This window comes from Ictalurus punctatus, chromosome 16 (genome assembly GCF_001660625.3).
Source record: "Ictalurus punctatus breed USDA103 chromosome 16, Coco_2.0, whole genome shotgun sequence".
NCBI classification, from domain to species: domain Eukaryota; kingdom Metazoa; phylum Chordata; class Actinopteri; order Siluriformes; family Ictaluridae; genus Ictalurus; species Ictalurus punctatus.
In genome coordinates, this window is record NC_030431.2 from 19,272,963 (window position 1) to 19,296,684 (window position 23,722).

The following is a 23,722-nucleotide window of genomic DNA, read 5'->3' on the forward strand; positions in this document are numbered from 1 at the left end:
AAACCAACAACACCTAAACTTATCACCTAAACCAATCCTGTGCTAGCCAACATTCAGAAAAAAGAAAAAAATATTGAAAAAGTGTGTGCTTATTAATTAAAGCACCATAAAATTATAGGGATTTTGCATAACTTTCAAAGTGAGACTTATAGAATGCTTAGACTTCAGAACTGTCCATGGGTGTGTTCTTAAGTGTCTTACTTATTGTCTGTTCACTTTAGATAAAAGGGGAAGTCAGGCTTAGAAAAAACACCAAAGGAAGTAGCTACAAGTAAGTTAAAATGAGGAAGCTCACTAAAAGTTCCACTTAAATAGAACTGCTTTTTAGGTCTGTGACAAGTTTATGTAATTGGATTTAGAGAGTGGACTTCCAGCATTAAGTTCTAGATAAAAGTCACCTGAGTCATTGGGTTTAAAGATTCTTTCTTTCTTGAGGCAGTGGTCTAAGAATTACTGCAGCGTTTGAACTATCCACTGAGTTTTTGGCCATACCACATCCTGTCGAGCTAAACAGCGCTTCAACATGGTTGCCACAGCGCAGTCACACAGCCTCAAGTAGAAGAGTTGAAGACTGTAATTAAGGTAATTGTTCATTTCAGTACGTCTTTATTTTAGTTGCCTAATAATTATATAATTGTGCTTATTATGGAAAATTATCCAAAAAAAAATTTGCCATGCTTTCCTAAGCAGAAAGTTACAGCAGCAAGTCTGTGGAACTCTTGAATTAAACTTATAATATTTTATTGCTCTTTTAAGCAGGTTTGATTTGTTTTATTGTATGTTTAATCATTTTATTGATTGGTATTTAAATTTTTATAGATAGCTCTCAAGCGATAGTCTACTCTATTATTAATTTGCCGGTTTTGATAATGCACTAGTTCAACGATGGGAATTTGGGTGGGATTCTAATGACAGAAGTCATTGTAAATATGTGCACTCTCCGGATCTGTAAACAAAATCGAAATATATTCAATAATATTGTGCTTTTACACTTTATTCTCCACATCCTGTAGCAGGTGTGTGTGTGTGCATGTGTGCGTGTGTATGTGTGTTGTGGGTTAACATATCTGATTGCTCATTAGTCTGTTACTTTGAAGTATACATTAAACGGCTGTGTGTTATCTTTTCTACAATTGGATTTAATTAGAAATATTCTAATAATATATAATAATATATATAATTATATATATATATATATATATATATATATATATATATATATAATGTTTTTTGTAGAATGATAATTCTATTTTGTAGAATGATAATTAAGCTAATGTGTGACAAAAGTGCTGTGTAGTATTGCAATAGTGCAAGTCTAAAAACTGGAGTCTTCATTAATTATGATTGAGATCAGTGTGATTGGAATGTTACATAACTCATTACATCAGTAATTATGTGCACTGTGTAATTTTCCCACTTGAAATTCATGGACTTACTAGTTACTTTCCAAAATATTACCTTCTGTCAGCACTTTTCAGCAACATTTTTCCTTAACAAGCAAAATTTGTATTCAGTTCTCTTGTGGATTAAATCTGATTATTAAATCTGACTATTGATATATCCACAGCCAAACTCAAGTAGGTAAAAGATATGAGTGTGGGTTATTATTAATGATTTATTATGCACTTTATTATTTTTTGGCTTTTCATATGAGCAACTGGACATAAATGTATTTATTTTTTATTTTTCATATTACTGAAATTTAACAAGGAAGGAATATCAGCACCCAGAATGTCACGAGTACACTCCATTTTTAAACAATGGTGGAGATGAGTAAAGATACACGCAGCAGGAGAAGTTACCAGTATTTCTCCAGTAGTATATCGATATATTCATTCAGATCATATCGATTAGCTTTGGATCAGTGAAGATTTTAGATCTGTGATTAGATCTGTTATGACTTGTTTAAAAACGAGAACGCTGATATTTTTTATTCTCAGGGTTTTTTTTTTTTCTTGCTTCTTCCTGTTTGGTGTGAGATGATACTAGATGAGCAATGCCCTTTTAGGCCCAGTGAAGGTGGTCTGCATTTTATGGAACTTTTTGTGGTTGTGGCTGCATGTCAGGAGGACTTGTACTTGTACCTGCGCTTGTCTGCCTCTCTTTCAAGTGTAAACGGTGCGTTGAGATTTTCAAAGTGTCAGAGGTGGGCTGTAAATGTGAATTGTGACTGACAAGGACAACAGGATATAAACCTTTGAGCTGCTGCTTTTATTTTTGGTTGCACACATTTTGCCTGTATGATGAGTTAAATCGTGTAATTTTTAGCCTGTAAAAAGTGCCGCTGTCACAGTTTATGTTACAGTGGCTTATTCACATAGATAGCTAAAAAAAATAATACATGACTAGGCATTATAGGAAAACAATCAACAACAGGGTGATGTAATGCAGCCTGACATGACATTGATTATTGAGCTGATGAACTCTTTTATTTCTCTTATACCACAGTAATTTTGCAATAATTACAATTTTCAATTAATTAAAGAATGACACCTCATAATTTTATTTATTTATAGTATAATGTCGTGGCACATCCGGGAAGCAAGTTAGTTCCCGTTATCACATGTGTTATGACAGCTATAAACAGTTGTTTCCTCACCAGCTTCTGTTTTCTCTCTCTCTCTCTCTCTCTCTCTCTCTCTCTCTCTCTCTCTCTCTCTAAAAAAAAATGCAACTTGTCATGCTACTGAGAAAACAGAAAGTTGTCTGTCCTGAAGACTTCTCCATGGCAGTAAACAGAAACCTGAAAACTGACTTTACAAAGCACTGACAATGGAGTCTCATGCCATAAATCTTCCTACAGAAAGCTTGACCATATGAATTATACATCTGTTTAATAACAATAAGTTTTGGGTTTTTAAGTCTGGTTGTTATTAAGCTTAAATTACAAGCAACGTTTGTAAAGTCAATGTGAATGAGTTGTTACTATAGAAACGATAAAATTAGAGAGATGTGCATAATATAAAAATGCGAGATCTTCTGACTAATCAGATTCAAGTATTAAATAACCCTGTAGTAAAATATAAATATAAGACCATGAGGTGTTAGAAACGCCTTAAAGTCTCAGCTTTCTTCTTGAATGATATGCAAAACATTGAACTGTAACAAATACAAAAAGAGGTATAGTGTAATAGATAAATAGAAATGTAGACCAGATTAAGAAAACCCATGCCACCCCAGGACAGACCTGTTCAACTGCTAAAAGCAAAACAAAACAAATTAAAAAACAGTGAACATTAGCAATTTTTGTTTTGTTTTTTTAATGGTTAGTAATCACAATTGCCCTTTAGATACATTTGATGATTTGTTAAAAGGATTTAAATGTCCTTGTTTATGTTTATTTAGTGGATTTAATGTACTTCAGTGTTACTTACACACGTATGTCAGGATGTCTGTAAGAAACTACAGATACATAGCATTTTAGTTACCAAGATAAAACTGACTAATATGCCATAATTATACAATAATTCAGTTTATACTCCTCTTGAATCCTCAAATCTGATTGGTCTGATTTCTATAACAGCAACTCTGACAGTGCTTCTGGCTATAATTCAAATCATAGGTTTGTATTAATGCTCATGTACTAATGGATTATTGGTTCTATAGAAAACTCACGGGGATTTGTAAGGCAGATGCAGCATAAAATCTAAGTTTAAAATGTATAATCAGTGATATAGTGTAGCTTTCTGTAAGGGGACATTTATTTAAGATTTCTTGGAAAGAATCTCCAGTTTCAGTGCTATATAGACAGAAGTAAAGCTATTCCATTAATTTCTCAGGAAAGTCTTAGGACAGATTAAGAGAAAATGAGGGAATGTATTTCTGTAGCTGCTATAATGTTTGTGATAACAGTAACTAACTTGTTTGACGGACGTTTAACAGTAAATGTAATTATAAATGGATCAAAAACATTTTGGTCATTCTTTAAAAAAAAAAAGTTAATTGTTGCCATACTGCTGTGGTATAAGAGGTTTTTTTTTTTGTTTTTTTTTTAAACCTTCTGTATATGATGCTACTGGAAAATAAAATAAACGTCAGGGTGGTAACAATAATTCTGCTTTGTTGCGTCATCCCTTCATTGATTATTTTCTTATAAAAGCTTGCCTGAGAGTGTTTTATTACATACTTATTACATGCAAAATATATCTTGGATCTGAAGGAGTGGACATTTGGAAATCATTACAACCATAAAATACTGAGAGGTTGATAGTTAATGGAAATGATTTAGCCTATTCCCTTTAGTAGTTATTTTTTCAGCTTATTAATTAGCAGCTTAGTTGGATAATGTGTATTTGAGTAGGAAGAACAGCAAAATATGCACTGACAAAAGTAAATATTAGCATTTTGCACAGGTACTGTTATATTATGCTGAATAAATATTATAACAGAACTAAACAGAAAAAATAAACACTAGTCATTAGTCACTGGTCAGGTCATTTAAAATGATACAGTTTTGCAGGTTGAAAAATGGTCACTTGCTATAATAGAATAATATAAATAACGTAAGCCATATCAAAAAGTGACAGCTTTGCCAAACAGATGACACCTATAGAGACATATAACAGAGAGAATAGCGCTGAGGGTGTTTCTTAATGAATGTTCATCAAAGTCAGATCTTAACCCTGGATTATATAATATCCCACAATTAATAAAAACAAACCCATTCTTGTACAGGTTACGAGTGAGTAGGACTTCTAGGGGCAGTCAGAGGTGAGTGAGCAGTCATGGCAGACGAGGTGCAAGGCTTGTCCTTTTTCTATGGCAACATCACTCGAGAGGAAGCTGAGGATTATCTGAGGCAAGCAGGCATGAGCAACGGCCTCTACCTGCTCCGTCAGAGCCGTAACTACCTGTGTGGATTCGCACTGTCCGTGGCCTACAACCATCAGTGCTACCACTACACCATTGAGAGGGAGTTGAATGAGACATATGCCATAGCAGGTGGAAAATCCCACCGCAGTCCAGTGGGTTTAGTGGAGTACCATGCGCAGGAATCTGATGGCCTGGTGTGTCTGCTGAAAAAGCCCTGCAATCGGCCCCGGGGTGTCGAGCCCAAGGTGGGGGCTTTCGAGGATCTGAAAGAGCAGCTCATCAGGCAATATGTACAGCAGACATGGAAGCTGAAGGTTAGTGCTAGCTCTTGTAGAAAAATGACCTGAAATAAGACATGTTTGTTGCATTTTGATTCGACTGTCCACGACTGATTCATCACGGCTGAATGTGTAAAATAAATGTTTAAATAAATACATGAATAAATCAATAACATGATATACATTTAGTGACCTACAGTATAGTGATTATGATTTTTTAATGTCACATTGCACCATGTATTTAATTATTTATTCAAATGTATTCAATTTAGTATCGTCCTTACATAAATTGCCTTCATATATCCTCTCTACGCTACACTTGAAGATCAGGATCTAAAATACCTGATTAATGCACTCTTTAATGTCATTAATGCTTAATGCCATTTTACTGTACATGTTTGATGATGATCCCAGTGGTGTGTGATTGCAAATGTTTCACCTAGTGTTTTATTAGTGTAATATTTAATTTTGTATTTCATTCTCTAATGTTTCTGCTTCTGTGTTCTGCTTTTAAAAAAAATTAAAATAATAATAATAATAATAATAATAATAATAATAATAATAATAATAATAATAATAATAATAACTTATACAACATATCAAATTATTTTATTTTTTTATATATAAATCTTGGTGAAATCTAAATTAATGACTATATGGATCAAAATTAAATCTACAGCAGATTGTAGTGTTAAACTCTTAGACATTTCCATTCTACTGACTTCTTGAAAGTCTCTTCCTCTCCACCCTGACACATTGACATTACATAACAGATGTGAATGTCGTTCACTATCAGACAAGAGTTATGGAGTTAATGGACTGTATCCTTTGAGTGAGCTTTTTTCTTCTTATCTTTCTTTAAAAAAATGATTTATTATAAATCACCATTTCTGTGTTGCTTCTCAAAACAACTGAACAAAATCTGACCAAGAGGGATCAAATTGAACAGGATTTTAAAAATGATTTACTGGTCTTATTAATCAATACCTGTGCAAGTAATCCATAAGCAAAAACTAGGCCTACATTTTTTGTCACGAGTTGCGAGTAACCTATTGCTTTGTCTTGGTTTTCTAAGAATAAAGACTGGCCGTATCTTTAGTGGTTTTCTTGAACTTCCACTTTTTGAGAAGGCTAACTATAAATCACTAGCTGGAAGTGTTATCTGAAAGAATTATTGTCTGTGTACTGATTATTTTAAAACATTTTCATGTTTGCTTTCAATTTTTATTTTTTATTTTTTTTAAATACATTGTATTTTTATCAGGGTGCCTCATTGGAGCAGGCTATCATCAGTCAGAGGCCTCAGCTGGAGAAGCTGATTGCCACCACGGCACATGAGAAGATGCCCTGGTTTCATGGGACCATCTCTCGGGAAGACTGTGAGCCACGTTTACTCAACAACCCCCGCACCAATGGCAAGTTTCTGTAAGTATGGTTGTTCACATTGTTACCAGTAAATTTCTGTTCTTTATATAGCGCTTTACATATTTCATACATTAAATTCTAGTTAGAATAATGTTCAGAATTACATGAAATACTGAAAAGGATACTGAACTAATTATTCATACACGACATTCTCTTGAAAACAGATTAAAAATTCAATTTCCAGCATTTCAGCAAATTTTATACAGAAGAAATGAACTAGTTTAGTTTCCTTGTGATGAAATGTTCTCCAGTATGCTTTTATAGTCCAACTCGAGACCGTTTCTATTTCTATGTTGATTCCCTATAAGTCTTTTTATGGCTGTGTGCTTAGACATCGCACTCATATGCACAACCACAGAGAAAGACAGAGAGGCTGAGAGAGAGATCGAGAGAAAGAGAAACAGGCACACTGTGGTTTCCGCTCTCACACTTTTGTACAGGACTTCCTGAAATGACCAAAGAACTAGTGGGAGGTGGAGTCATAAGACATATAAGACATTTGCGCATCTCTGTGTGTGTGTGTGTGTGTGTGTGTGTGTGTGTGTGTGTGTGTGTGTGTGTGTGTGTGTGTGTGTGTTAGAATTTTGGCCATAAAATATATAACTAATTGGAATTGCATTGAGAAATGTTGTACATGCATACATTCAGATCCAGAATTATTGGCACCCTTGGTAAAGATGTTCAGAGGAAGTGAATTTATTCTAAAAATGCACCTGAATCATAAAAATAGTTTTAATAGTTTAAATGTTCAAGAAATATTAATTTAAATATAAATTTTAAAAAATGTAATTCCACCACAAGCCAACAGATCAACTTCAATGCACCTTGGCACAGATTCTACAAGTATCTGGAACTGTACTGGAGGGATGAACACCATTCTTCCAAAAAATATTCTAGTGTTTTGATAGTGGTGGTGGAGAACGCTGTCTAACATGTCGCTCCTAATTCATCCACCGGTGCTTAATTGATTTGAGATCTGGTTACTGTGAAGTTCATAGTATATGCCAAATGCCCCCATGACATCACAGAGCCACCATTTTTCTTGTAATTTGTGACCATCTGTATAGTTCACTATAACAGTAGTAGGAGTTCTTCTTTCTGAGAGTAACAGTTCTTCTTTCTGTGTAGTTTGCCTACAGTGGCCTTTGAATAGACAAAAAACGTTTTGACCCTTTATCAGTCTCTGATATTGAATATTTGAATTCAAACTTACCTAGCATCACTTAGTGGAAGCCTATAGCTGGAATATTGTGTATGATCAAAAACATACACCATGTTAAAGTGGCCTGTTTTATTATTCTGTCCTTTCTACTTGATTTCTCTCAACTCAACAGAATCCGGCAGCGAGATAACAATGGCTCCTATGCACTCTGTCTCCTCCATCATGGCCAAGTCATGCACTATCGCATCGACAGGGACAAAGCTGGCAAACTCTCCATTCCTGATGGAAAAAAGTTTGACACACTTTGGCAGGTACTGAATGTATACAGGAAGTTAATTCAAACTTCATTTTTAGGAATTTAATGTATTGACCTGTAAGAAGACGCTGAATATTTCTACATTGCAAAATTTGCTAAACATCCATTATTTTTACAAATTTATTTTAATTCATTAAATGAGGTCATGCCCACTAATACAGAATGTTGCACTGAAACTACAGGTGGTTGTGAATACTATTAATTATTATTAATAATTAATAACATTAAAAACACATTAATATTTATTAACATTCAACAATTTTTGGATAATTTATCATATATTTTTTCTTGTAGCTGGTGGAGCATTATTCCTACAAACCTGATGGCCTGCTCCGGGTGCTGACTGAACCCTGCCCACGACCTGAAGGTAGCCATATTTGCTCTCAAGGCGGGTGGATGGAGGGATTAATGTATTTATTTTTGATTGGGCTATGGAGGGAGGGATGGATGGATGGTTGTTTGGTGGAATGAATGCAGATATAATATATGGTTAGTTGTATGGTTAAATGGATGTATGGATGATGTATCAGTGGATATTTGAAGGGATGTATGATGTATAGATGGTTGGTTGTATGGATGAATGGATGGATGGATGGTTGGTAGTATGGATGTATGGATGGAAGGAGTGTTTTTTTTAGATGTGTTTTGAGATTTTGAGAATATTAGAAACAGGGGAAATCATATGTTTAAATAACATCATAAGTTAATTAAGAGTGAATGTGAGATTTTTAATTTCTTTATTTTTATTTATTTATTTATTTTTTAATTTTTACAATTTGTGTTATTAATTAATATTTATGTTTACTGTGCTCAGGCCCACCTGCACTTCCTGGAAATCATCCAGATGTGAGTGTTGCTCTACCGTCATTATCAAATAAACACTTTGGACTGCAAATTTTAAAAGAACATAATAAAATATTTACACTTGTAATAAGGTCATGTTCACCAGTCATAATTACATTGGCCGACATAAAGCATTTGCTCATGTCTGACATAAAACCAGGCATCTACCAAAAGCTATTAAGATTTTGTTGCAGATTTAATTAGTAATAAAACAAAATGAGAGTGGATATGAAAGATTAATTTTATGTAAGCACCATCTGCTGTAAACTTTGCTGTGTATCACAATATTGACACAACCTTCCCTGGTAGAAACTGATGCTTCATGAGACACAATGCATGTTAAGCTTAATAATTTAATATATGATAAATTACTTTATCATTCATCTTTAGGCTTACAGTACACCCCAAATCCTTCAGGATATCTTAATTGCATGATTTCTTTCTTTCTTTTTATGCCATTCATATTTTTCTAATGCTGGTGCATGAAGCAGTGCATGGGTCACATTTAATAAGTGTTCAGTACAATAACTTTATCCTCTTCAAAATTGTGGTTTTCTAGCTGGGTGGCCCAAGTGGAATTCTCTCCAGAATCAGATCCGCTTCCTTCCCCAAACCTGGTCTCAAAAAGGTGCACAAATATACCATCCCCTCCTCTCTGCCCACGGCCGTACGATGTCTAGATGGCTGTCATCCACCACTATGTGTGGTTTTTCCCTGCTAATCCATCTTTGGTCGCCTACATATCTCTCATCTGCACTCTCTCATCTCTTCCTCCACTCACCTGCACTTCATCTCTACAGCGAGTCCATCATTCACCATCCCTTTAGTGACTGCCTTTGCCATTGGTGCCCATGTCAGGTTCAAAGATAAAAAGCTCTTGGTTTTAAAGCCTAATCAGTACACATATTCGCTATGAAAATCTGTCTCTAATACTTAGTGACTAAAGTTAATTTAGTTTACTCTCACAAAACAGTAATCTATTCCATTATTTTTTTTCTTAGGTTTTACACTCATATCCAATGTGCAATGTAAAATAGGTTACTAGTACTTCATACAGTACCAGTCAAATGTTTTGGACACACCTAGTAGTATTAGGGTTTACACTGTTGTTACTATTTAACATGAGCAATAATAGTAAAACTATGAAGCCAAAACTATGAAATAGCAAAAGTGGTATTATACAGTGACCAAGAATGTGTGAAAGTATATATTGCTTGATATGACTTTTCCTTATTTTTATTACATATTTTTAATGGGAACAAATTCATATATACACATTAAGTACTAAGAATAAATTCAAAAGGTTTTTACCGTATGTTCACACTAGCAGGCAGCATGTCACTTCTGTGGACGTAGCAACAAGCTACTGTTATTTATGTGCACACGCTGACTGTCTACTACCAGTCCTAGTTCTAATGAGAAATAGTTGTACCTATATATAGATTCGTAAGCTAACTAGTTATGAAAGAACATTAAATAATAAACTAATCAGTGTGCAAATTGGTTGTCTGACTTACATATTATGTGCTAGGCTTTTTGCTAACTTCATTTGGAGATTATACACAAGCTAGCTGTACTAGCAATGTACACTCACTAGAAGCACCAAAGATCTGTGCAACCTCCTTCTAAGCTGTATTTTTCTTCATGTCTCTATACAAATTTAATACTTTCATTTTTTTTGTTTGTCAAACCGTAAGTGGGAACTAACCGGAGGTAGTAACTGAAGTTGTGAGTGGGGAAATGAAGAAACTTCGGACAACACATACGAGATTGTTCCATGGGAACACTCAAGCCAATCTTCTGGCTTTGTCGCTTGACTCCATCATACCTAATTTGCATAGTTTAGAGAAGATATTCAGTCAAATGCTGCTTTGTCGCTAAAACCACAGAACAGTGTCATGCACATACATAATACACGAATGATCTCCTGTCACTTTGACACTTGCTAGTGTGAACGTTGGTTAAATTTAATCACGTGTGTCCAAACGTTTGACTTGTGTTGTATTACAGAGTACAAAAATAAACCTACCATCAAGTATATAACCCAGAACAGAAGGTCTGTACCACAGTTTATCTAAGGTATAGATTCACCTAGTGCTCACTGGGAAATAATGCTGACAAAGGGCCAAAATGACACAAGATTGAAAAAAAAAACCTGTTACTGTCCTCCTTACACCATATTACAAACTAGCATAATCAGTTCATTTGATTACTTGACTACATATTCAGCCTTTTCTCATTAATTTCAATTAAACACCGATCTTACACTTCCTACACTCTTAGAAAAAAAAGTTAAATCTAGGACCCTACAGAATTCTTTTGTTTGTCCATCTGGGGGAAATCTTAAAGGTTCTATGTAGAACAATAACTGTTCCCAGATCAGTATGGGTTCTAATGAGAACCCTTTACTATTCACTAAAACTATTTTTTTCTAAGAGTGTACTCCTGCCAAATTGTATCTCTTATCTCTTCCTTTTGTGTGATAAGTTATGGCTTTTTTGTCAGACTCGGATTCTCTTCTCTTTCATGGTCATCCACCAGAAATCTATAAATTCGCTGTGTTTGATTAATGTCCAAAGACTTAGGTGCAAATATGTTTTATCCAAAGGGCCATGAAGGAGACTGGGAAACAATGTGTGGTGTGATTTTGCTTGTGTGCCATTTCATGGACACAATGTGCCATTACAGTTTTTCTCACTTGCTTACAAATGATTCAGGAAACAGTGCTCTGCACTGAAATGCACTCCTCAAAAGTCTGCACACATTTTGGGAAACTTCATATTGTCAGCAAATTAAAATGCTGGCTCCAGAATCAAAGTATTAAAATTATTTATATAATAATTAATATCAACACAGACTTATAACAAAATTGTAACTGGCCACACAACATATACCATGCTTTAATGAGAATGACTGAATGAATGAATGAATGAATGAATGAATGAATGACTGAATGAATGAATGAATGAATGAATGAATGAATGAAACAAAAAGACTCAAACATTCAAGATACCAGATAAAGAAATAAAATCAGTCCATTTTTATAAAGAACACAACTATGCAGAATGTGTCATCTCATTTCTATTCAGCCAGAGAATTTTGTTCTTAATCACTGAATAATCTTCTGCCTCTCTCATTCTCAAATCACGACTATCTAATGTAACCTGATTTTTCCATTGGGACTGCTTCGACCTTCTTTAGTCATGTGTATTGTCCCATTCGAAAGCTCTCTGGCTGAACCCTTGGCTGGAAGTAACCATGTCATGCATTAGTCTGTGGCATTCCTGCATAAAAATAACCCATACATATATTGCACTGTCACAGAAACGCGTGTATCTCTGCCTTTGTATTTTATTGTCTATTTTTTGACTTCATTTTTCTCATTCCATAGACAGCGTTAAAGAAGTGTAAAGAAAAGATCTTAGATGTTTGCCCTGGTAAGGTCAGTGTCCTTTCACTGATTTCCAAATGCATGCATTTTATGTCTTCATTCTACCAAAATGTGGCATGAGACGTGTTCATGAAATTTGTGCTTGAAGGTGGAGCAAGTGTTTTGCAAAAAAAGTGTGTAAGGAGAAGACGTCTATGGCTTGGTAAAAGAAAACAAAGCTATTGAGAAATTTGTGCCAATGTGCATTTACATTATGTAAGCATTCAAGAAAGACTGTAATTAGCCAATGTGTGTTCATGTATCTAATTAGATCGCAGGTTTCCAACCCTGGTTCTGGAGTACCCTTCATCTGGCACATTTTCCAACACGCCTCCTTCTGCTAATCAGCTCATTAACAGCCCTTCTTGAGTTGAAGTGGGTGGAAGTGTGTTAGAGCAGAGAAAGCATGAAAATGTGCAAGACAAGGTGTACCCCAGGACCACCGTTGGGAGCGTGTGAATTAGACCATATGTCCCCACATAACTTTCTAATGCCCATTCAAATCTCTTTCTTATCTCGTATGCCTACAGATCACAACATATCTTCGCAGAAATCACGAGACTGATAATCATTATGCTCAGAGGGAAACAATGCTTGCCACAGGTGAGTTATCATAATCAGCCCATGATATGATGGTCACAACGTCAAAACACTCAACACGTTTTATAGCTGTAAAGATGCTGACAGGAAATGACTGCGTTTCTCGTCCTTCTTTTTACCCTCTGAACATGCTAACACAGAGGACTTACCCATGAGCACTGAGGTGTATGAGAGTCCATATGCTGACCCTGATGAACTACGCTCAACCACAGTGGACCGGAAAAACTTGCTTCTGGAGGATGGAGAGCTTGGCTCAGGCAATTTTGGCACGGTTCTAAGGGGAACCTACCAGATGAGGAAGTGAGTTGTTTAGGGCAGAATCTCTAAATCTTCGTCTTGCATTGTGCATCAGTCTGTACAGGATTTCGCAGAGGTTTTTCTCTGATTGCTGCGACCAAAAATTTTTTTATTTTATTGCAGCTTTTTTTTTTTAAATTTGCAATGCAATTTGCAAACGGCTTTGTGCCTTTCACAGTGATGTTTGTTGGTAAATGAAACCTTTTAGCTGTACTCATGTTCAACACACATGAATTGAAGGTGATTTGGCTGAATGCGTGTTGTGATGACATCACATTGCGCTTTGTGCTGAAATCACATGATGCTTCTTGGCGGAAAATTGCAAGCTCCTGCAAATATTGCGGAGTTTCCTAGATTTTGCATTAAGTTCTGCAATCGCAACATCCTGGAGGAGCTTATTAATTATTATTTTTCCTGCTCTTACACAAGTTAAGCTGGTTCACTGATTAGCTTAAAGAAGTTCGCCAGGATTAGGAAAAAAAATCAAATGTGTAGGCTACAAGGATACTGATGATTAGATTCTGTTGAAGGTGGAAATCATACGACCTTTTTAAGCAAAGGTTTCACATATATTGCGAGTTTCATATGTTTGAATAAATAAAAAGTATAGTCTGATAGTGTGAGGTTTTAAAGGGCACATATTGTCAGAATCAACTTTTGTACTATTTTAGTGGTTTATAGACTAAAAGCATACTGGGGTTTTCACCTCATGTTTCAAATTGCTCTGCATTGGTCATTAGTGGGCTCATAAAATTAAATGGCACAGCTAGCTACTGAACATATACAGAACCAAGGATTTCTATATATTTTATATCCACTTAATTAGGAACACCTGTACATTCATGCAGTTATTTAATCAGCCAATCATGTGGCAGCAACACAATACAAATATCATGCAGATACAGATAAAGAGCTTCAGTTAATGATTACATCAAATGTCAGAATGAATAAAAAGTGTGATCTCTGTGACTCTGATCATGGAATGGATGTTAGTACCAGATGGGCTGGTTTGAATATTTCAGAAACTGCTGAGCTCCTGGATTTTCACACACAGCAATCTCTAGAGTTTACACAGAATTTCTCTGGGTGTAAACAGCTTGTTGATGAAAACTGCCAGATTGGTCTGAGCTGCCAGGAAGTCTATAGTAACTCATATAAGAACTCATATAAGAACTCATATAAGAACTCTTAACTACCATGAAAAACAACTCAGCTTGCACAAAACATCCAACCTTTGCGGTGGATGGGCTACAGCAGAAGAAGACCACATCAGTTCTCACTCCTGTCAGCCAAGAACAGGAATCTGAGACCATCATGAGCACAGGCTCACCCATCTGGCACCAACAACCATGCCACGGTTAAAGTCAAAGAGATCACACATTTTCACATTCTGATGTTTCATGTGAACATTAACTAAAGCTCTTGACCTGTATCTGCATGATTTTATGCATTGTGCTGCTGCCAAATGATTGGCTGATTACATAACTGCAAGAATGTGCAGGTGTACAGGTGTTCCTAATAAAGTGGTCAGTCAGTGTATATCACATTTTATGTTTGACCAATATTTGCTTCAGCTTTTGTTTATTTGTTGTTTCACCATATATTTAAATGGTAACATTCTCCGCCTCTACTCTCTCTCTCTCTCTCTCTTTCTCTCTCTCTCTCACACACACACACACACACACACACACACACACACACAGACACATACACACACACACCTTTAAATCCAGTGAATCACCTGTCGATTGTGATTTATATTTGTGCGTGCTCACTCCAGAACACAGAAACCGGTAGCAATAAAGATCCTGAAGAACGGAGAAAACAATGCTGCAGTAAAGGACGAAATGCTCCGTGAGGCTCAAGTCATGCAGCAGCTGGACAACCCCTACATAGTGCGTATGATCGGCATCTGTGAGGCCGAGAACCTCATGTTAGTCATGGAGCTGGCTGAACTCGGCCCTCTGAACAAGTATCTGCAAAAAAACAGGTATAATATTACTCTTTTAGTACCACAGAGCCTTGTTCACTGTACATTTAAGAAAACAGCTTCAGTGTGGATTTGTTTTGTATGTGGGAAATTACGCCTGTTATAAGTCATTCAGTCAGACAGGTTCTACTAAATGGCTTACAATGGCAAATCTAGGAGAATGGACATTTAATATTGGAAACCTCTCATCTGATTGTATTCATCATTTCTTAAATAAAGCTGCCTCTCAAATGAAGGATGAAATATCTTTAAGATTAAAATACAACTCCAGTCCCCAAATTTACTATTAAGAGACACCATAAAAAGTTTCCACCCTCTTGGTTTCTAAGTGAAAGAAATTCTACAAAATTCTGTCTAGTAACTTAAAACAGTGTTTACTTTGTCTTATTAAGTCTTATTAATTTTTTTATTTATTTATTTCTCTAGCATGTTGAAAAGCTAATACTCTCTTCTGGTAGCTACTGATAGCTATTATTATCATGGAAATCCAATTATTTTAAAACAAGCAAATAACAAGTGTGGAAAACTGTCAGAGAGAAACAAACCAAAACAAAAAGCACCTGCAATAGTGTAAAGTGGAATAAAAGTCCTGATAATATTTTAGGAAAAACGTATTCATACATTTAGTTATCATGTTTGTTCTGAATTCACTGTATAAATGAGGGAATGACGGGCTCAGACAATGTGGTATGACAACTTGCTTTTTCACACAGACTTGCCGTTAAAAACGTCACTGAGCTTGTGCATCAGGTCTGTATGGGGATGAAGTACCTGGAGGAGCATAACTTCGTTCACAGAGACCTGGCAGCCCGCAATGTGCTGTTAGTCACCCAGCACTATGCAAAAATCAGTGACTTTGGCCTGTCCAAAGCCCTCACCAGTGAGCATGATTATTATGAGGTATGCCTAATCTCCAGAAGACTTTTCCTAGAATTGGAGTGAAGACAAAATATGTGCAGTCTAAACCTAGGTCACAGGAGATGCTTTGAATTTTAGTGTATTTATTCACCAGATGTTTTAATCAAAGTGATGCCAAAGAATACAAAGTGTCAAAGAATACCAGATTTTATTTTATTAGAAGTGGTATATATATATATATATATATATATATATATATATATATATATATATATATATATATATATATATATATATATATATATATAATGTTAAAAGTGTAGCTAGCTAGAATAGTAGCTTTTAAAGACAAATAGGAAAATGCATGATCCTATTTATTCCTGTTCACCATAGCAGCTGGAAGACAATACAATGTGATTAACCAAACTAAAGAAAGTGTTCATGTGAAGTTTACGGCGGTTAAACTTTATTTGACACAGAAAAGAAGCATTGCTATCATCTGAAAATTTTGCAGTTAATTATTTACTGAGTAGCCTAAAATAACTCTTTTAGAGCAATTTTTTTTTAAATCAGTTTTACTGATTTTCCTGTCATAACAACCCAATCTCAAGTGATACACAGTTTGATGGTTTTATGAAGTTTTATGAAGTGTATTTAACTCAACTGTGAAATTCAATTCAATTCCACTTTGTCATTATACTGCATGAGTGTGTAATATAATGAAATGTCTTTTTTTGTTGTTGTTGTTGGTATAGTTACATAGCTAGTCTAGTGTTTGAGAAGCAGCTAAACCAGGCATTAACTGTTTATTCCCTCTTGTTTAGTCTAAAGGTCATGGTAAGTGGCCTGTGAAGTGGTATGCGCCCGAATGCATGAACTACTTCAAGTTCTCCTGTAAGAGTGACGTGTGGAGCTTCGGGGTGCTGATGTGGGAGGCTTTTTCATACGGACAGAAGCCATATAAGGTATGTGACAGTCTGTCTTACATGGTATCAATTTTCTATTTTAAATTTCATGTTTGGTGTGGGCTAAATGAATGCCTACTGTAGCTATAACATAAAGCAGAACTAAATAACCTGTTTTTGAGACAAAGTTTTAAGAGAATTGAATAAATCGTAATTATACAAGTGTTTGTTACACTGTGGATTCGAGTAACTGTAGCATGTGACCTACACAATTTATAGATGATTCTGCGAATCCAATAAATGGCCTCAAATTGGTTCAGTAAAGTGACTCAGAAACAGACTGCCTGTCACTATATGGCTCAGTCCATCACACTCATATACAAACCATTAAATGCGCTTTGGCGCCATCTGGTGGGCGATTGCGTTAACATTAATTATGACTTAAAGTTGTACAGTCAGCAGTTCTGACAAGATACAAAAGTAATTTTGCACGATTATATTCACGCATCTGTTAATAATAATAATAATAATAATAATAATAATAATAATAATAAGAAGAAGAAGAAGAAGAAGAAGAAGAAGAAGAATCTGATGTGTAGTAGTTTGTCCAAAATATCACCTTACTTTCTCTGGTCTAGTACAAAAAAGTGCATTATGGGTATTATGTAACAGCTATGTACCCATGACATTAAGATTTCTGACCAGGGAGTCAGAAGAATAGTCAGAAGAGTAGCCCAAGAGCCAAGGACCACTTGGAGGCAGCAGGTGCCATCGTCACAGAGAAAACAATAGGCAATGCACTCCACTGCTCATGCTCACCCCGCAAGACTCCGACTATACTATACACCATGTTTGGATAAGAAATGACACTGCACATCACCCTAAAAACACTATTCCAACAGTGAAGTTTGGAGGTGGACGCACCATGGTGTGGGGCTGTTTTTCATCACATGGTACTGGCAAACTTCATATAATTGAAGGAACAATGAATGGAGTCTTTTGCCAGGAGATTCTTGAAAAGAATCTGCTGCCATCCACCAGGATGATGAAGATGAGACGTGGGTGGACCTTCCAGCAGAACAACGATCCAAAGCATACAGCAAAGGAAACAATCAACTGGTTTCAGAAAAAAAAAAAATCAAGATGTTAGAATAGTCCCAGTCAATCACCTGACTTGAATCTAATTGAACAAGATTTAAAAAGAATATGATTAGAAGAATGGGCCAAAATCACACCTGAATACTGCAGCCCATTAATTTCTTCATACAGGAAGTGTCTTGAAGCTGTCATTACAAACAAAGACTTCTCCACTAAGTATTAAATACATTTCAATCAGCGTGTTCAATACTTTTTCCTGTGTCATTCCTCTTTATTACACATAACTTCATTTATGGACTTTAATGTTAGGATTTCTTTATATGTGTGGATTTCTTGAGTTAATACCAAAGTCTGGTGAAAATTTCATGTGAATAGACACATTGGAAATATATTTGCTGAAAAAAATGTTGACATGTTCAATACTTATTTCCCCCACTGTATACATGTTTTATTAAATTCTTTCAACTTTCAAGTTTACGTATGATACGGTCCTATCTGGGTGAAGAGCTGTTTTGAGAAAAATCAAAGTTTTCACATTCCAGCTAGCAAAATTCTAAAGTGCTGAAATCTGTATCTGCATGATCAAAGTTCGGAGACATTTAGAAAGTAAGTTTTTGAACACTAGCTAAATACAGATAGCCAGACCTTTATTATTTGAAGACTTGCCTTTAAGACTTTACTGCACTTGTACAGTAGACCTTTATTGTTCTATATGAAGAATGTCTTCAAATATTAGACCCCAAATTTTGCAAAATAAAATACCACAGGATAATGTAATATTCCCACTAGATTAAGTTGATGTGATTAACTGATTTTTGACCAAAAAGTCACACAGAACCTTATAATACTGAGTCATGAATTGTAGTGTAGTGCCTGTGATAGACACTCCTGAGTCTGACTAACATCTGGACGGTGAATAAACAGCTGTTGTGTCTTTGTACTTTATAGGGGATGAAGGGAAATGAGGTTATCCAGATGATTGAGAGTGGTGAGAGGATGGCTGCTCCACCCAGCTGCCCAACTGAGATGTACAACCTCATGATGAAATGCTGGACATATAAGTGAGTGACTTCCTGCATTCTTATGTCTAGCATTGCAGTAATCAAAGTTGCCATCAGTAAACTTATATTCACTCATGAGTAAGATTTCTTCCTGAAAGTATGATTGGTTTAACAAGTGTATATAAGAATGTATTTAATTTTGATAGGACTTTTTATTTGCACCCTGATATAAAAAACACTAATCACAAGTTATGAAGAATGAGGGCCAAGTTCTCAGTATGTAGTTTAAATCAGGATTCTCAAGGTAAATTGATCAGACCCCCTCAGTACAGATTTATTGTAGGAACATAATCCATATCACATTACAATTCAAATATCACTTGGTCACATGGGTACAATAATATTTTGGATATTTATTAGAATCATACAGCTTTTATTCCTGAACTTTCCACCAACTGAACACAGAAGATTCAAATAATGATATTTGTAGGCGTACACTACAAAAAAAACTTATCTTAGCAATTGAAAACTTAATTCCTCTTGCTAAGATAATAATATTATTATAAATCAAATATGATTATTCAGCCCATTTGTAGATGCGTTTACACAATTCGAGCTTTAAAATTTCTTATTGATTGGCAGATATTTTTTGCTTCATTCTAGATCTAAATGCTTAAAATTAGACAAATTACCTAACAACAGAAATAAGACTATTTCAAGCTTTTCAAAAAATTTATAAATTTGTCTAGAAATAAGTTTAATATATAGCTGTCATTTTATTTCAATGTAATTAGGGATGCTCTGAAATGAAAATTCTTGGCTGAAGCCGAATATAATGAAAAACTTGGCCGAAGGCCGAATACCTAACACGTTTTTTTTTTCGCGTTTTTTCCATTTATTTTGCCATTTTTTCACCATTGCATGAATTAAATAGTCAAAATGTGCTTTCTTGCTTTTCAAAGAAAAAATCAATTACAAAAACTACAATTTCAAAATATTTATTTAACACTGAGCATTTTTTTTTCATTCCAGCAGGCATAGGTTACCAACAAGGCACAATATAACTTTAAATAAATAAATGAGTAAAATAAAAATATTTTTATGTAGTCATCTTTGAATAGCCTTGAATAGCCTATGTTAGGCCTATAACTGACTGCTGAAAGAATGTAACACTCTGTAGCCTACAACAAAAAAGTGCATTTACAAGAGTGCAAAAAAGTGGATGGACCCACAACAAATGAATAATTGTCCTAGACACATGCCTACTTCTTTAACGGCCATTCTTACATCTTTCTCTGACACTTTAAAATGCTTCCACACTGCTGACATGTATTCTGCAATTAAAGCTTCGCCCGTCTCACTCTGGTTGCTAGGCTATTTGGTCGCGTCATCAAACACGTCATTATTCGGTCATATTTATTCGGCTTTTTCACTTATTCGTCCGAACACCGAAAGTTCTCTTTTTTTTGGTATTTTCGACTAAATAATTTCGGTTGCCAAACATTCGGTGCATCCCTAGTTATAATAGGAAATACTACATAGAAGTAATATTTACACTTGCTAAGATAATTTTTTTTGCACTGTACACATTTTTGAGGTTGAGTTGTGATTTTCACCAATGTAATTTTTTAAAAAACAAACAAAAAAAAAAAACACCCCCAGGCTCTAATCAGCACCTCCTGGCTATACTGTTCTTTACAAACTCCATTTTGAGAACCACTGATTTACTGATTCACACAATACCACATTCGTATAATTGTTGTCTTATTTCTTCAGGCCGGATGAGAGGCCAAGCTTTGCTGTGGTGGAGCCCAGGCTAAGAGACTACTACTATGACATTTCTCAGTGACCAGTTATCTGCTGGAAGAAAACTCAGACTGAAGAGTCACTCTCTAGGAGCTGTTTGTACATGGTTTTAAGGACTGGCCACACTGATTTATTTGACATAATTTACCTGCAAGCCTATCCAAAAGCTGTTGTTGTAGTTTTTGTTTGTTTTTCAAGCCAAAATTATAATCAGTGAGTGACAGCTTGTCTTGGTTATTTTCCTACATGTCTACAGACCTTACAATTAGCAATAAATAGCAAATTACATTTTCACATCACCATTACTGCATATTTTTTTTATCATAGAACTATTTTGTATACCATTCTATTGTATTTAAACATGACCTTATTTTCCTGTACCTGTTTCATTAGTAGCATTTTATCAGAAAAGGTACCTTGACAGCAACATTCAAAGTACCTTTAACTGTTATTATATATTATAGTTAGTGCACAGGGGCACTGGTACAAATTCTGAGCTCCCGAACAGGTTAATGCACTGAGCCAACCCACCATGGAAATTTTTTGTTCTCCTTGTTGTCTCCCATCCCTTAAACCATCAAACTTCATCCCCTCCACCGTTTATGGCAGCCCCGCTCACCTGCTGTAAATGTGACATCTTTATTATCAAGCATGCTATAAGGCTTGGGAATGTGATGTCATGACATATGGGTGATCTGCCATTTTGCCAGGGCGAGTCAGTCAATTAGTCAGATAGCCAGCCTACTAAGTTTTAATACAAACAGTGTGCTGAGTTTTCAAGTAGTTATAGTAGGAAGCTATTGTTCTGTTATAAAAAGGCAAAACCAGGGAAGAAGTTTCAGAGGTAATATATGTAAGGAATAAAACACGACAGGACATCCTGTCAGGATGATGCTAGTACACCCTGAAATTGATTTTTTTTTTCTTATAACATCATGTCTCAAAGTGCTTTTATTCATCTTATAACACAGCAATTTGCCAACAATTAAAATTAATTTTACTATTAAACTATAAACTATTAAACTACTATTAAAGAATATCTTTTTTTTTTTTTTTTTTTAAATCTGTTTATAGTTACATTTAATGTTGTCCATGAAATAAGTGAGTTTCAACTGAGTGTTATAAAGCGCTGACACTGGAGACTCATTCCAATGCTAAATAAATGCATCCTAACAGAAAACTTCACCGTGTCAATTTAAAATCGCTCCATATGGAGTGTCTGCCATTACAACTCCCTATGGAAGCTGTTAGTATAAAAACTATTGAATGTGGAATAAAACACAATAAAACAGCAATCACTTTCAGCTCTCAGTATGTGTGCACAAGTACTAACCCTTCCAAAATGGCAGAACATCCAAAAATGCAGTGTGAAATGACATTGATATGTGCATATTCTTCCCATGTTCGTGTGGGTTTCCTCCAGGTTCTCCAATTTCCCCCACCTCTCAAAAACCTGCCAGTAGGTGGATTGGCTAAGATAAATTGCCCCTAGTGTGAATGTGTGTGTGTGTGTGAGAGACACCCAGTGTTTTTGTGACAGGCTCCAGATTCACCACAACTCTGATCAGGATAAAGCAGTTAATGTGTGTGTGTGAGAGAGAGAGAGAGAGAGAGAGAGAGAGAGAGAGAGAGAGAGAGAGAGAGAGCAAGCGTGCAAGAGAGAATGAGTGCTATTGAATTATATCACATAACAAACTATTGCCATGACATTAATGAATGAAGAGCTACAGCAAACTTCTGTATATAAAAGCTTCGACTCATATGTTTTGCACATATCAATATTGATAGTCATGATCAACACTTATGGTAGTCACATCCAGACAAACTTCCTGAGAACGCCTTGTTTATGTAATACAGCTGCATTTGACATGATTAAGAGCATGTTGAGTCGTCATACTCCTATATCCATTTCATTTTTGCTCATGTTGTAAGCATGAAATTTTGCAACTATTATTTTGTTCTTCCCTAATAATCTGTCAAACAAAAATGGATGATTTTTATATTCGCTCAGACTTTTATACATTCAAAAGTAGAAATCATTAGTTAACATCTGTCACTAATGTTGCTGTGCCAGTATCCTAGTATCACTGAGAGTTCATTGGTAATTTTATTAGTCCTCTTCCTACTTCTTCCTACTCCTGCTATAGGCCCACTGTGTTCTGCTGGCGAGTTTACATTTTAGTTCTCTTATTTGATTCTATTTTATTTTAGTCAACTTACAATTTAAGAACAAACTTCTTCTCCTTATTTGTTTGATATCTTCTTATTTTGTTTTATTCTCTTTAGTCTTATTTTATTAGCCCATTCTCTTGTTTTGTGTGTGTTTTAGCGTTAACATTTCTGTGTTACTTTAATTTTATTCACTATTATCCCTTTAAAATTATTCGTTAAGAGATTAATTCTATTAATTCAGCACTTTGGCAGCCCTTGTTTTAAATGTGCTTTATAAATAAAGTTGACTTGACTTCTTCCAGGTTTTCATTATCCACTGGTCTTCCACGCTCTGGCACAGAGTTCAAATTGAATATGTGATGCATTTAATTGGTCTATGCACAAGCAGTTCTGTAAAGAAGTAATAAATAAATCAACTATTTTAAAACACTGTTTGCTTCTGTGGTTATTTCTCCACATTTATGATGATGATGATGAGGATGATGATGATGATGATTATTATTATTATTATTATTATTAGTAGTAGTAGTAGTAGTATTTACATTAAGGGCCCATTTTCACCTGGTCATTTCAGGTGTCATGGATTGTGTCCTTATATGATTTTAACCATGTGCATCGAGGCTTCCATTAAGGCTCTTTACATTCAACTTCTGGTGTTGTTCTTTAGTTATTTTATGAATAAAATCTTGCATCAAATACTGTCTGCCACCATCGTCATTCACAAAGCTG

The 23,722-nt window shown here is 35.2% G+C and overlaps 1 protein-coding gene across 6 annotated transcripts; it reads left to right on the forward strand.

Annotated features, from left to right (window-relative positions):
• The first annotated feature begins 230 nt into the window (after positions 1-230).
• syk (spleen tyrosine kinase) lies at positions 231-23,423 on the forward strand. 6 transcript variants are annotated; one of them, XM_017489710.3, is made up of 15 exons: positions 231-582; positions 4,675-5,126; positions 6,355-6,515; positions 7,850-7,988; positions 8,288-8,360; positions 8,808-8,839; positions 9,396-9,464; positions 12,228-12,278; positions 12,797-12,869; positions 13,007-13,166; positions 14,944-15,153; positions 15,867-16,053; positions 16,836-16,976; positions 18,963-19,075; positions 20,792-23,423. In XM_017489710.3, the coding sequence occupies exons 2-15, from the start codon at positions 4,725-4,727 to the stop codon at positions 20,862-20,864; spliced, it is 1,884 nt and encodes a 627-aa protein (XP_017345199.1). In that variant the 5' UTR covers positions 231-582; positions 4,675-4,724; the 3' UTR covers positions 20,865-23,423. The 6 variants fall into 6 exon arrangements, with proteins under 6 accessions (XP_017345199.1, XP_017345200.1, XP_017345201.1 ...); XM_017489711.3 differs by lacking the exon at positions 12,228-12,278; XM_017489712.3 differs by lacking the exon at positions 9,396-9,464.
• Positions 23,424-23,722: the final 299 nt, after the last annotated feature.

Excerpts from the sequence above, each read along its gene's own strand:
- syk (XM_017489710.3), top strand. The coding sequence starts at position 4,725 with ATGGCAGACGAGGTGCAAGGCTTGTCCTTTTTCTATGGCAACATCACT. Across the intron at positions 12,279-12,796 it reads TAGATGTTTGCCCTGGTAAG|ATCACAACATATCTTCGCAG; the intron begins GTCAGTGTCCTT and ends GTATGCCTACAG. Across the intron at positions 13,167-14,943 it reads GGAACCTACCAGATGAGGAA|AACACAGAAACCGGTAGCAA; the intron begins GTGAGTTGTTTA and ends TGCTCACTCCAG.